This window comes from Schistocerca piceifrons, chromosome 2, assembly GCF_021461385.2.
Source record: "Schistocerca piceifrons isolate TAMUIC-IGC-003096 chromosome 2, iqSchPice1.1, whole genome shotgun sequence".
NCBI classification, from domain to species: domain Eukaryota; kingdom Metazoa; phylum Arthropoda; class Insecta; order Orthoptera; family Acrididae; genus Schistocerca; species Schistocerca piceifrons.
In genome coordinates this window covers 389,183,787-389,199,774 of record NC_060139.1, presented here as the reverse complement: position 1 = coordinate 389,199,774, position 15,988 = coordinate 389,183,787, and the positions used below count along the sequence as shown (strand labels likewise).

Sequence of the window (15,988 nt, the reverse complement as noted above, 5' to 3'; positions counted from 1 at the left end):
GAGAACTGACATCATCCACACTGTCGAAGACAATCATAATATAAAACTTTCCAACACAGCGAAGAATTACAATATAGTGCCATCTTCATTGTGTGGCATTCTCAAAAATAAAGGAAGCATTGTTTAATGCCGAAGCTAGTGATTCCTCTGGATGAAAAAGTAAGAACATTCATATGTCAATGTTTTAAGAGGGAAAGTGTCCCTGTAAGTGGAAACATGGTGCAAGAGAGGGCTCGGGAAATCACCCTGAAGATCAGTGTTGAAAATTTCAGTGCGTCGAATGGCTGATTAGACCATTAAAAATATATAAAAAACATCATAATTTCTCATTTCAGAGTGTCAGTAGAGAGAGAGAGAGAGAGAGAGAGAGGGGGGGGGGAGGGGGGAGGAGGGAGAGAGAGACCGTGGACGTAGGAAGTGCCCAGAGACACTTTTAATACAGATGAAATTGGTGTCTTTACAATTTGCTTTATGTGAAAACACATTCTGTTAAGTGGAATAAATGCCAGTGGTGTAAAAAAGGTAAAGAAAAAATGACTGCGCTATTGTGTTTAGTGATGGAAGTGAGAACTTGCTCCACACTAAAGGATGGGAAATTTAAATCTATCAAGTGTTTTAAAACATAAAAATGCTACCTGAAGTGATGAGACTCAATGTTCTACAGATTATGCATATGTATGATGCTTCCTGGGATTGTGCAACACAGTATGATAGGTTGTATTGTTTTGCAAAGGCTGGTTGTGATGCATCAATTGCTGTTGAAGATGACACTGTTCCACAAGAATGGAGTAAAATCAAAGAGGTTTCTAAAATGTGACATTCTAGAAATTTTTTCTTGTAATTATGACATTATTACTTCCATACCCAAGATGAATGTGATTGAGATGTGTGAAGTGCTAATGAAGGAACATTGTGAGATTATGGTGACAATGATGAAAAAGAGGAGGAGGCTGTCACTCAAAATTTTGCAACAGCTGTACAAGGAATTGCTATCATCAGGAAACTACTATTCCTCTTTTAATATGGAACAACCAATTCTAAAAAAAAACATCAACCAATTGGCATAACAACTACTGTCACTACAATACGCAGAAAGGACAAGACAAACAACTCTTACCGAGTAAAATAAATAAGTAAATAAATAAATACATACATAACATGTTCTGCAAAAAGTGTGTGTGTTTAAATCTGTAGCAGAGTATTGGTGAGTTTGTAATTACAAAGCTTTTACAACATGCAGACAAGAATGAATTATGATTCTGAGTCGTTCCTTCCACTACACCCCATTTAAGGAAAAAAAATATTTGTCACCAGTGATTTGTTAAAAAGGAGTTTTACTATAAGTACAGGTTAACCACTCTGCTTTCTTGTAAAATATTATTTCAGTTTGCTCCCATTAATCTGCTTACCCACCACACCCTAGAATAGCTTTTAGTCACCTTCCCAATATCCGCAATATTCTTGTCAGACCCTATGCTCCTTCTGCACCCATCTCCCTCCCTATGGTTCCTACCTCTGTGACTGTCCCCACTGCAAGACTTGCCCTATGCACCCTCCTACCACCATCTATAACAGCCCTGTAACTGGCAAAACATATACCATCAAAGGGAGAGCCACCTGTGATATGACATGTCATATACCAGCTGTTATGTAAACACTATTTGGTCTTCTACATTGGCATGATTACCACCAAATTATCTATTAGGATGAATGGGCATAGGCAGAGGGTGTGTACTGGCATGCTCTACAACATGACATTCATGACCTCGGCACCTGTTGCACCACATGCGCCATCTAGATTCTTCCCCAGACACCAGTATCTCAGAACTCTTGCTTCCAACCTGGCCTTAATTTATGTTACTTTCTTCCGTATCAGCATTTCTTCACAGTAACTACTCTTTGCTCCACCACTTTTTGTTTCTTACACATTTCACTGTCTTCCCCCTCCATTTCTCACAGCCACCCTCCCCACATCTGTTACGTACAATGCACTTAGCTTTTCACTCTTATTAACTCATGCATGATGTTTAAGCAGTAATCTATGTCTCTGATTACCCTGTCTCCCACCTTTAAGCTCTCAGGTTTTCAAATCTCATCCGATGCAGTACCCAACAATCAGTCTTTCCTTCTCATCCCCTACGATCAAGTCTCCCCTGAACCGTGGTCTGGGGTAACTTTCCCGAAGTTTACACCTTTTCCTAGACCTCTACAGTCCTTTTCCTTCACCCCTCTTCCTTCCCCTTCAATCCTTCTGCCTGGAGGAGCCCATGCCTCCAAAAGCTTGCCAATTACAACCGTCTTTTATGTGTGTTCTGCTGCTGCTTGGTGAGTAGATTTTTTTTATCTATCCAATTAAATGATTTCTCTTTCAGGTTTACACAGTCCTTACTTTGTGTGATGCAGTACATGGTAATTGACTCTTTTGGCTGACAGTTACCTGGATCATAGTTGTTTGGTCAGTATTTTGACTTTACCGGAAAATGCATTGAACGAATCGGAAATCAGTTTCTACCCCACCTTCAATGCAACTTTGGTCAAGCAATCTGATATCACAGCCTCTACTGGATTCACTACACATGAGAAATGTAATAGTTCGTTTATTGAGGAGTTTAAGTTCTAAGTTTTAGTTTTATGGAGTTATGGCCTGCAAATGTAAGACGCTTACAATTCGGACGAGGCTGATTGTCATCCACAATGTTGCAGACAATCTTAACATAAAATTTTCTGACATGGTGAAGAAATACTATTGAGCCTCGTCTGCACTGTTGGCATACTCAAAAATAAGGAAGTGTTCTTAAATGCCAAAGCTAATGATTTCTCTGGATCCAAAAGAAGAACATTCACATGTCTACATTCAACAATGTGGAAAATGTTCTTCTACAGTAGTCTCTTGGAATTAGAAATGGCGGCATTTCTATAAGCGGAAACAGGCTCAAGTTAAGGCTTGTGAAGTTGCCCAGAGAACTGGCACTGGAAATCTCAGTAAATTGAACACACACACACACACACACACACACACACACACACACACACACAAAACATAATCTGTTGTTTGAACTTGTAAGTGGAGAAAGTCAGGCAGACAAAGAAAGTGTAAACTATTTAAAGAATGTTACATTGCCACGACTAATACGTGGTTTCGAGTCCAGATACATTTTCAATACTGATAAAAGTGGCATCTTTTATAATTTACTTCTTGTAAGCACATATTCCATTAAGAGAGAAAACTTCCACAGAGGTAAAAAAAAAGGATAGAATGATGATGCTACTGTATGTAAATAAATAGTAAAATAGTAACTGAAGTGTAAAGCCGCCTCTACTAATAACTGGAAAATGTAAAACTCCCAAGTGTTTCAGAAACAAACAAAAATGCTACCTGTGCTTACAAGTACATCATCAGTACCTGGATGATGTTGAAATGGATGCATTACATGTTCCCACCTCTCTCCATATGAGCGTACATAATGTACCCATGTACGCTGTTGAACACAATTGTTTTCGTGGTCCAAGTGTTATGGTACATTGTTGCATGATCATACTGACCTCCAAATCTTTGAAATCAGTACACTCACTGGTCAATGTTACTGTGACACTATTATCCTTCCCCATGTGTGTCTTTTCAGGGGTGCATTTGGCCCCAACTCATTTTCACGGATGACGATGTGCACCCGTATCTAACAGTGCATGTGGGGGACCTCTGGGAATGAGAGAATATTTGAAGAATTGCCTGGCCTGCCCATTCCCTCCAACTTAAATCCCACTGAGAACAAGTGGGTTATGTTGGGGAGAAGTATTGCAGCACATCCAGAAGCACCAATGACCATCCAACTGCGGCCAACTGTTGCTGGGAGAGGAATGGAACAACCAACCACAAGAATTCCTTACCTACCTTATGGCCAGTGGGGATGCACATTGCAAAGCATGCATTTCGGTATACGGCAATTCTGCCTTTTGTGATGTCTGGGAGACTGTCATGAACTGTGGTGAATCGTATAATTTTTGTCTTTGTATAAAAGTGTCATTTCTGTTTGCCACATTGCATATTTCTCTCGGTCACCCTCCAAACTACAGGGTAGCAGTTCTTTCTATGTACGGTCCAAGTCTGATCGAACCATGTTACCTGACAGCGACACGTCATGCAAAAGTTACTTTTGTCCTTAATCCTTTGACTGCGGCTGATTGCTACAGCAGTCCGAGCGCGCCATGCCCTTGGTGCGGCTGACTGCCACAGCAGTTCAGTGCTGCCATGCCCCAGGTGCTGCTGGCTGCTGCAGAAGTTTGCAGCGCTACTGGCGGACTCTCACCACACCTTGTTGTTTGCTCTAATCACAACAGATGGTGTTTCAAAGTGCAGGGCACGACTACTGAAGTCGATGTCAGTGCTTTTGGCAGACCCTCATAGCACTTGTATGAATAATTTGCTTTAGACACAACAGATGACCCTACTGTGATTTCTGTCAAACTGTAGTTTCGCACCTTTCTGCGAGACTATTCTTGGTTAAGACATCAGTCGCCAATTATTCACTATTGTTTGCATAGTGAATTTATGTATTTTGATGGCATGTTCAATGCCTTTAGCTTAAACCAGAAATGTGAGACGAAAATGAAATATAAAAAGTTTCATCTTCATGTAATTAGAGAAAGTTTTGCAACTCTTTACATTGATCACAAGAGAGCAGGTGGTGCTAAACGTCAAGAGTACCCAACAAGACTAAACATGTCGTTACATTTACCAGATCAGTGGGAAAAGTACAAGACATGCATAGTCTGTGCTCGAAATGGTATTAGGAAACAAACTAACTTGTGCTGTAAAGAATGCAATGTAACTCTCTGCGCTTATCCATGCTACAAAATTTATCACACACAATTTCAGTAATAAAATGCTGTTAAACCTTGTTTTGAGAGAACGTGTTATTATATCACTATTTTAAACATATTTATTTGCATATACATTATAATAAAAATGCACCTCACACGAAAATTAAGTGTAAATACTGTAAATAAAATACTCCCAATTCTTGCAAAGCCAGTCCAAAGACCAGAACAAAATAGAAAGCCATAAAACAGTGAGCCTGTTGGAAGCATTGTGCATGGCGAGCGCACCAGAAATATTCAGCATCCAGCACATGGCGAGCGGCGCAACAATGCAGCATACGAGGCGCGACTGCAAGTGTTGCGCATAGCGGTCAAAGGGTTAAGTTTTGTATAGCAGTGAGTGAGTGAGTGAGTGAGTGAGTGAGTGTGTGTGTGTGTGTGTGTGTGTGTGTGTGTGTGTGTGTGTGTAATTTGTAGCAACAGATATTGTTAATTTTGAAATTAAATAGCAATCAGATCACCTAAACATGATCGCATAATGATTCTGGGTTACTCCTGTGTCCTCGGGCAAAACTCCCATTTAAGGATAACTTTTTAAGGAAAAAAATATTGGAGTCCCCAGAGATTCATTAAAAAGAGAGTTTATTGTGTATATGCATTTATCTGTAACTTGTTGGGTGAGATGCCCAGAAGAACTTATCAAGCTATACTCACCGACTGGCGATTGGTGATGTGGCACTTGTTGCACTTGTTCTTAAACGATGTTTTGAAGAAAGAGCCTCACGTTCACTATGCGTATGTGACACGCTGGATACTTGCTTTTCACTCTCCATCAACCATGACAGCACCCTGCTACAAACATGAACTTGTATACTACCATTACTGCTGTACATTGTTTTACAGAGTTACATGGCAATAAAGCTATACCTAGTTCATCATAAACATTTTTAAATTCTGTGATACTTTAACATTCTGGACTAATAATCTTGGAATTCTGGAACATTAACACTATTTCTCCATTCTGTTCTACACCCAATTCTTCTAAAATTCCGTGTTTACAATTGTGCTCACTCTTAGTCTCTTAATTTTTGTTGTAATTTGTGCTTATAACACCTTTTAATGTAACTTTCATCTTATCAGTGCCCTAAAAAATTTAATCTCAGTTGTTGATCTATTAGTGTTTCTGACTAAATCATGTGTCTAATAATGTAGAACTGAAGCAACCGTTCCTCCTTCCAACTATTTTATAATTCCACTACTATTAAATAAATTTTCAATCGCACTCATGACAATAAAATTACACTATGACTCTATTCTTCACTTGGTAAACTCACTAAACAATTCTTCTTAAGTGAGAAATTTCTCAAATTTAACACTAGACAAGCGCTGAGGGGGTGGTCCTTTTTTATACTATCTTAAGGACACAAAAAATACCACAGATAAAATGAGAAGCTCATAAGTTATTCACACAGACCAAAAACAAGACTGTCAAGGGATGCAGTAAATAACAAATACAGATGTGTGTGTGTAACCAGATAAATAACTAAATGTCATATTAGAACTTACCTGTCTTTGCACTGAGTACTAGGAACAGCAATTGGTATTGTATCTGACACAACACTTACTCCACTATCTGTCAGATCTGTAAGGGTCTTCTTACTACTAGACCTGCGACAGGGATCTCTACTCTGACGGAACCTGGCATCGTGTCCTGTTGAATACACACGACATACAAATCAAAATGTTCCTCACCAGAATCATTTCACTCTCCCACATAACAGCTATTACACTATGGTACAAATGATCATTTGAAGGTTGCTTGGTACGCAAACTTCTGAAAAGGAACTGGCATGTCGAAAGATAACATCAAATACAATGACACAATCATAAAACTTTGAGAGTTGCAGCTGATGTTAAGATAAAGCTTAGTGAAAGCTGTTTAAGTACCATGAACTAGTAGAAGTCAGACCACACTTATTCCAAGACGCTGTAAATTTGTGAAAGACAGGATGTGAACAAATTCTGACAAAAACATTAAACAAAAAATTTTGTAATACATCCACTTTCTTTCCCAAAAATAGCAAATATATTATTATTACAGCTGGTTATTAGCAAGACAGACTCATTTACAATTTATACATTTGTTGTCATAGACAGATAGAAATGGAAAATATTACACCATAAACACCTTGAACAAAAGCTACCAAACTGATACTTCCATAATTCCATGCTTGTGAAATATTTTACTGGAAATTCATAGTTGGACATCACAACACAGCCTGCCAGAGAACATGCATGTGCAGCTTTTATCACTGAGTCACTGATTTGATGGATATGGGACCATTATATCAGCAGATCACACAGACATTTGGCTGTAGTGCAATGACTTCAGAATGTGCGGTGATGAGATATATATTCAGGATAACAGTGTGGCAAGAGGACTACATCACAAGAAGATCACGCTGCGACAAGTCATTTACTGTTGTCACCACTCCAAAGACAAGAGATACTTGCACGGTGCAGAGCCAGATTCAGCTGGGACATTTAGTGACATTCTTTAGTGTTTTGCAATGAGTCTGACTTCTATTTGTGACAGTCAAATCAGCATGTACCTGTCCATAGGCAATTTAGTGAAAAGTGACAGGAAACTGCAATTCTTAAGACCCAGATCTCTCCAACTTTCAGAATCATGATCTGGGGAGCTATCAGATATAGCAAAAGAACTGATTTTGAAATTGCTGAAGAGAGGCTGAATGTTTATCAGTATGTGGCAACAATACACACTATTATCATCATGCCCAAGGTACCGAAGTGCATATTCCAGCAGGATAATGCAATGCCTACACTGTACTTCAACTATATATGTCTTGAGGAATGCATGGATCCTTTACGTGAGCACGCACACACTGGTCATTGTCTCCTGCTTTTCACTTCCACAGTTTACTATCTATCCAGTTTTCTTTCTGAAGGGCCATTGAATTCATGCAACTGAGTAGCGTCATTCTCCTATAATTTCCCATATTGTCATATCTGACAACTTCTTCCTCAAAAATCCATCTCAAGGAACATCAATTTATTTTTCTCCTTCCTGGTTAGCTCGCATATTTCAGCATCGCATGTGGTGATACTCTCTACAACTGAACTTTGCAGGAAGGCCTTCTTTCTCTCTGTAATTTTGTCACACTATTGCAAGGAACTGAGCTGGCCAATTAATATTTTTCCTTGCCCTGTTTTGTGATGTCTTGTGTGGTTCTTCCCATTTGTCATAAAAGTGACATGCAAGTATTTAAATGAACAGACATTTTTAATTTTGCAGAATCCTACATCCATACAGTCTCTATCTTCTTCCCCCACTACCATGCATTCTGTCTTTTGTGTTTTTCCTGTCAGGCTCCATTCTGAGTATTCTTTGTGTAGTTTCCTGTACATGTAACTGGAACTGTCTTTGTATCCCACTATCACGACCTGGTCATCAGTGAATATGTTTGAGAATTTTCAGTTAATTTAAATTATTTACAAAGGAGGAATTCATGTCGCCTTTCCTTGGCTTTGCAAGAATTCTCAGAATTGTTGCTAAGCCTTCCTACTTCTGGCATGATGCAGAGCATTGATTTTTCTCAGAGGAATATTCCATGACCAGTAATGACAAACATATCTACAGCATACATGAAAGAATACGACAAAGTTCTGTAACTTAATTGTGTAGGCACATTTTATTGCAACGTGATAAGACCTTCATAAATAGCAGAATTTAACTGTTGCTCATTAGTCAACAACACAAGCTGTTCCCCAGCATTTAGCCTTAGCCATTTAAGTGGCAAGGTTTCCTCTTTAATTTTGAACATACTTTTTCAGAACAAATATTTTCACTTCAATGGAAGTCATCATTCCAAGTATATTCAGTTGTTACAGCACATGCCACTACTGTTGATTTTGTATCTTGTAAACATTTATGTGGGTTCTAATAATCTTGGAGACAAAATACGTTACACTGTTGCATGACTTTTCTAGCAGTGAACTAGATGTATGCTATTCCACATGGACCTGCTAGAACCTTCTTTTGAATGATTGGATGGGCCAGCTATATGCTATGGACAATTAATAAAGAGCAACCAAACAAGTGTGATGTCAAAGTAAGCAATAGTAGCACAAGTGAGTAAGAAGAACAAATCAGAATGACTGATTTTCGATACTGGACCATGCAAAGTGATCACAGCATGGAACTAGAATCGTCTTAACTTTACAGGTGTACTGGACTGAATAGCTTCATCCACACTTTTGGCTTGACACTGGCTTGGCCAATACCTTGTCTGTGACAACTGTACAATCTGTTTCTACATCTATACTTTGCGAATCACTGAAATGTGTACTAGAGGTTCCCTTTTATTGAACCATATGATAAGGTTTCTCCCTGTTTCACTCACTGATGTTGCATTGTAAGAATGATTGCTTGTACACTTTTGCAGAAGTGTCTTATTTGCTTTCCTTTAAATGCACGTTCTCTATGGCTTAGACAAACATGGTCTGAACAATATTTATAATTTCTGTTCTGAAAGACAGTTCTTGACATTTTCTAAGCATTTTCTCTTGAGATGTATGGTATCTTTCTTCAAGTGCCTGCAAATTAAGATTAATCTAAATTTGTTACATTACCTCAATAGCCAAAGAAGCATGTGTCGATTCGTACCACCCTCTCTGTACTGGCTCAGTGTCTCCTGTTAGTCTGACATGATGTGAGAACACTATTACAGATGAGCAATATGTATGTTCTGAGTGCAAACTCTGGTGACAAACTGCACTTTCCCAGTATTCTATAAATGAATTGTAAGCTGCCGTTTGCATTAGTTACAATTGAGGCTATATGGTTGACCAGTTTCATATTTCTGTACATCCTTATTCTCAAATGTTTTCATGACTTACTCATGTTGTTATGTTTCATGAAGTGAACAACTTCGCATTTCTTTACATTAAGAGAAAGTTGCCAGTCTTATTCCAGGCTGTCACTTTGTTGAAATCTAACTGGATATTACAACAATTTTTATCAGATAGAATTTCCTCATATTTTACAGTATCACCTGTGAAAAATCTGAGAATTTAATTAATATTAGCAGCTAAGTCACCCACGCAACAGTCCTAATACACTACCCTGGAACCTATCCATGCAGACTTTACTGCACACTTTTCAAACCTTTTGTACCTTGGTGCACAATGCTAGTACAAATGCTATAGTGACCACTGATCCCAGTCCCTATCTCAACATGTTCATAGAGATTGTGTCTGGTTTTTGTCAAAAATTCCAGCTAATCTCCACATGAGTAGGGTGCAGAACCATGTGTTCTAGATAATTTTCAGAGAAAAGAGTTAGAAATGTTTTGTAATTTTCCCAAACAACTATGGGATGATTATAACATGATTTGAATACATGCACACAAAGGAACACAAGTTTTCTTTAAAGTTATCAGTTACTTCTCATGCCGAGTCTGATGACTGACAAAAAGATACAATAACTCCAATCCAGGTCCAATTGTTATTTGTGTCCAAATCATTCTGTATGAAGTCTTGCTTTCTACCTCAGTTGACATAACATTCTTATCTACTGGTATAGATAATCTCCTTTCAACCCGCAAAGCCTTTCTTTTGCATAATCACTCAAATATGCCAGATTGTAATGAGCACATGCACACCACTACTGGTGTGCTGGGTGGCATAATGCAGTGTTTTTGGAACAGTTTCACAACTAAGTAATTGCCACATACGTGTCACATGCTAACAGAGTTATTAGACAGTATGCATTCTGTTGTACCACAGCAGAGAAACATCGAGAGCAGTGGTCTGAGATACCACAGGAATTAATTTGCAATCCCATATCCTACATATCGAGGGCACACTGAACAGAAATCACGACAAAACAAAAGTTTGAGGTATTGCTACTTTTAATGTAATTTCTCATTTCAGTAAGATCACGAGTCTTTGGTAAGGACTGTGCATGCTTTCTTCAAGGAATGTTGTTTCTCTACCCTACATGTTCACCTAACACACAGCCCATAAACCTTTCTAGGAAGTGGCTGGTGGGTAACTTAATCACAATCCTGAACCAACCATGGGTGATTATTTTGTGGACTTACTTACAAACTGAATGATGAAAGCTTCACAGCAGACATCTCAAATTCAGAGGTCACAAAAAAAGCTCTATTCCAAATAACTGGGTTGTTCATGATACTCCTAATCTGTAGTATAAGTTCATTTCACACAAATCTCCCCCGGCCACCTTTACACACACACACACACACACACACACACACACACACACACACACACACACACACATATTTGCTATTTGTACGAATACACTTAATGAATTTATTCACTCACCACTAACAGTGAAAACCTCCTGCTTTTGTGCTTCCTGGTAATCTGGCATTGATTTGCTCTTAGGCATATGATGTTTGTACTCTGAACCTTCCTGGAAGTCATGAACGTTGCCAGAGTCAGACGAAAATGTGGAAAACACATCCTGAAAAATAAAGTAACAAATGACATTATTCATTCTCTCTGAGTTACCACCAAAATTAATTATAGCTATTATAGCTTCAGACTCACTGTTAACATTATGCTGAAAATTGAATCTTTGTGAATGTACAGTTTTGATTTATCTTTCTTTGATTTTAAAATAATCTATCAGCAATGATGCATGGTCAAATAACAATACAAACAATAAATACTGAGCAAAGATTGCAATATGGCATGCACTGAAGACCTGCATAATAAATCATAAGAGTTCAACATTAAGTTGTAAATTGAGAAAACCTGGTTAATTACTCCATTGATTCAATGAGCAATTCAATTTACCAATCTTTTAACTATTTATTATTATGTTTTAAGTTATTTATACATCTAAAATGTTGTACCTTCTCTTTGCGTGGGTGCCGCTGACTATATGAAGCCCGTGTATGACTCTGGTAAGGGTGGGGTATTCCATGAACATACCCAGGAACAGATGCTCCAAGTGCACCCTGAAAAAAATGTAGCATGCTTTTGAAAACACAGGAAATCAAGATACTAGAGCCTGCATTATCAGTAAATAGAGTTGCCTATTTAACACCTTCCTTTTAAACCTTTGTGGAGAAGAATCATACGGGGTGGTGGTATAAGATAGAGCACACAGAGTTTAACTTTTTGATGCTACAGATGTGCTCTCTGCATTCTGTGCTGAGCGTTGCCTTGTTATGGCTGCACTGCTCACCAAATGCTGCGACCTGTGCTGAGAGACAGTGTTGCCACCGCTACAAAATACTGATTTTAAGAAAACTATTAGGCGAAAAAAATTTGATTTTTGCGAATCTTTAAGTCTGATATCTTTGCTTGATACAGAACTGAATTTCTTTTTGCTGTTCATCGCAGTTACCATGGTGCAAACAAATTAAGTAAAATAGTTAAAAATGTATTGTGCAAACTTTACGTATGGTTGATTTTAGCTCATACACTGCAGTGTATGAAATTTAGATAAAATATTGAAATTTTATTTAAAACTGAGGGCGGAACAGTATCTGATTTCATCCACGAGTTACTGATTTTTACATCTGACGGATGGCCCCATGTGACATGCCCATTTCCATCCCTGTGCATCGCGAATCGTGGTCATAACAATCATCATATTTCATAAGCAGTTCAAGATATTCAAAATGTGTTGTTTTACAGTTTGTAGCAAATGGCACATATGTTGTATGACAAACACTCAAAACTTTTTTATTCACCAAGATACAGAAATGGCTCATCTGCAGGAGTAACCATGTACTTTTCAACCTACTTCATCTGTCTGATTATGAGCCACCTGGACTCCTTACAGCGTCCAGCCATGTGCCCAAAACGATTACATGCATAGCTATTTACTGCTACCAATCCAGCAAAAGCAGGACTGTGTACCTGAGGAGTGACTGAGCATGACGAGTTAACTTGCTCACAGCAGTTAAAGGGTTGACAGCATTGTGGATTATTGTTAACACTCAAAATAAAGTTTATTCAATATTGTGGAAGTACAGCATTGTTCCAGTTTCACAATCCTGTCTAAATTCAATTATTGTTACAAAAAATGTTTACTCCAAAGAATAATTCTGCACATTACGAGACAATATATACATGAATGTTTTGTATTGTGATGACTGATAAGCATGAATATCGGCAAATTTAGAAAGGGTTTGAAAATAAATAATGTCATTTTTAGAATGCATTGCATTATGACATTTAGACACAACAGAAATGCTAAGAGAAAAATATATTTTATTGCATGAATATCATTTCTTTCCCCTGACCTAATTCCCCAAAGCAACTGCCACTGCCCTTCCTTTTCCAGTTTTCTCGTAAGCTTCTTTCTGTACTCTCACTGTCGCCTTAATGAAGGGTCGATGAAGAGACACGTGCCTGCCTTGCTAAACCATGTACCAAGATCAAAAAAGTTCTTTGTAATTGTTAACAGTGTATGCCCTGGGTCCCACAGCCTGTCACCACCATTCACTTATCCCCCAGTGTGACAAGCATGCTATAGAGTGGTGTCAGTAGAGTAGACGTCGCAGCAATCAACAGTGGAGGGGTGCCACCACCACAGCACATTTTCCAAGCCACAGTCCGCATTATCATTGTTAGGAAGAGTGAGACTACTTTTGCTCTTGTATGGTGATTGTTATGGGATCGAAGTTAAGGAGACTTAATTATAAGACCAGAGGACATGACTTATCACAGTTTAAGGGGAATTCTAGAGATGAGTGTGTGGTGCCTGTGCCTTGTACTCAGTGTAATTTTCTTGGGCACAGTGCCCCTTCTGCTGCATTGGTAGCAGTAAATAACTACACATGTAATCGTTTTGGGCATGCAGCTGGACGCTGTAAGGAGTCCAGGTGGCTCAATCAGACAGATGAAGTAGGCTGATAAGAGTACTCTGCGACTATCGGTTCTCTCTGTGTGTGTGCAGCCTGCCACTTCAGAGCTGCACTTGCAACCTACATCCTCAGTTATCTGTTGGATGTATTCCAACCCGTCTTCCTCTGTAGTTTTTACCCTTTACAGCTCCTTCTAGTCAGTGATTCCCATATATTCCTTTCCTTGCCAATTCTGCCGAGAACTTCCTCATTTATTACCTTATTATTCTACCTAATTATCATCATTCTTCTGTAGCACAACACATCAAATGCTTTGATAATCTTCTGTTCCAGTTTTCCCGCAGTCCATGTTTCACTACCATAAAATGCTGTGCTCCAAACGTATTTTATCAGAAATTTCTTCCCCAAATTAAGGCTTATGTTAGATATAGTAGATTTCTCTTGTCCAGGAATACCCTTTTTGCCAGGGCTAATCTGCTTTTTATGTCATCTATCCTCTGTCCATCGTGTGTATTTTGCTGTATGGGTAGTAGAATTCCTTAACTTCATCTGATTCACAATTCCAATTCTGATTAAGTTTCTCGCTGTTCTCATTTCTGTCACTTCTCATTACTTTCGTCTTTCTTCGAGTTGCTCTCAATCCGTATTCTTCACCTCCACTGAGGAGAGCAAAGTCATCATTAAATCTTATCACTGATATCCTTTTACCCTGACTTTTAATCACACTCTTGAACCTTTCTTTTATTTCCATCATTGCTTCTTCAATGTAGAGATTGCAAGTAGGGAGCAAAAGACCACATCCCCAGCTTACACCCCTTTTTAACCCAAGCACTTCCTACTGTATTAGTTTTTTTATTCTTCTTTGTTTTTCTGAGTTGTGAAAATGAGTAAGGTCGAGGCAAAGTCAGAGCCACAAGGTGTTGCCACTGATGAGGCTTTGCAACTGTTAGTGGATTTGGTAACTCAGATGAGGTCTCAGGTATTAGGGGTGGATCTGATTATTGCTAACCTTGTTTCGCCCTTTACTGATAGGGCACCTGTGGCCGGGCAGCGTTTCTAGGTTTCAAGTTATCAGCTAACTTAGAGAATTGGTCAGATAAGCAGTTACTACAGATTGCAAGACAGGAGAACCAAAGTTGTTCGTGAGGTGCACAGAAGTGTTGCATAATGCAGAGACTTTTGATCAACTGAGACAAGAGTTGGAACATTGGTACAGAAACCAAAATAGTGTGTAATTTTTTTGGGAGCAGTTGGGTACTGTATCCAGTAGGTATAATGTGGCAATGGAGGACTCCGCAGACAGGATTAGGAAGATGAATGTTCGCACCTTTCAGTTAGCACAGAATGGAGAGGTGAATAAAGTGGTGCTGCAGGAAGCTGAGCAGCAAGCAACGGGTGCTTTCCTGAGGGGTTTGGCACTAGAGATGTCTGTGAGAGTATGTAGGGGGAGGAGGGGAGACCTAAATACCTCCATGACGGTGTAAGGTTAGCACTGGACTAAGAGGAAACTGATATATCGACAGAGGTGAGGGATCAAAGACACGTACTTACATCGACTACAAAGTGTTTCGATTTTGGATGAAAAGGACATATGAAGAGAGAGAGAGTGCTACCAGCCATGAAGGAGTGCTGGGGTTAATACAAGTGGCCAACAATTTCTATATGAATGATAGTAGGGGAGGTGCAAGTCACTGACAAGGATATAGGGGTGGTAACAGATGTGGTCCATGAAACTTAAGAATGGTCCATTAAACTTAGGAGGAAACTCCAGGGCCACCAAAAGGAATTTCCAGTAAAAGTAAATGCAATGAGAACAAATGCAGAGGCAGAAAGTGCCATAAAGGGTGTTGACAGATGGTAGGAAATATAAAGTTCTGCTGGACATAGGGGCACATGTGTCAGTGGCCTTAAGAGTGTCAGTGGGAAGGAGGCAATGGAACTCACCATGCCATAATTTACATGGAGTAGGGGACACTGATATATGACCATTGCTGTCAGTAGGGATAAGTTTTTCGTGCAAGGCAACGAAGTTTAAGCAATGTGTAGAAGTGGAGTCTCATATGAGTGAGGGCTACAGCACAATTCTAGGGTTGGATTTTCTCCTTCAACATTGTGCCATAAGTGACCTCAACATAAAAGACATTCTGACTAGGGGAACGAGTTGTCAATATTGATCTGATGTGAGGAATGTCTAATGACAACACAATCCACTCAAACTGCAAGCAATGACATTAAGGCTTGATTCGCTTGACCGTGTGAGAGAAGGCACCGGGAAACCACTAGGGGTGAATTTAGAGCCT

The 15,988-nt window shown here is 39.1% G+C and overlaps 1 protein-coding gene across 3 annotated transcripts in view; it reads right to left on the bottom strand.

Annotated features, from left to right (window-relative positions):
* LOC124776400 (axin) overlaps nt 1-15,988 on the bottom strand; it is a 268,089-nt gene that overhangs the window by 41,543 nt on the left and 210,558 nt on the right. For 2 of the 3 annotated variants that reach the window (XM_047251377.1, XM_047251379.1), the window contains 4 exons: nt 11,724-11,828; nt 11,188-11,329; nt 6,382-6,526; nt 5,530-5,667 (listed from right to left, as the gene is read on the bottom strand). In XM_047251377.1, the coding sequence (XP_047107333.1) occupies nt 5,530-5,667; nt 6,382-6,526; nt 11,188-11,329; nt 11,724-11,828 (530 nt within the window). The remainder of the gene's footprint in view (nt 1-5,529; nt 5,668-6,381; nt 6,527-11,187; nt 11,330-11,723; nt 11,829-15,988) is intronic. The other variant, XM_047251378.1, reaches the window with a different exon arrangement.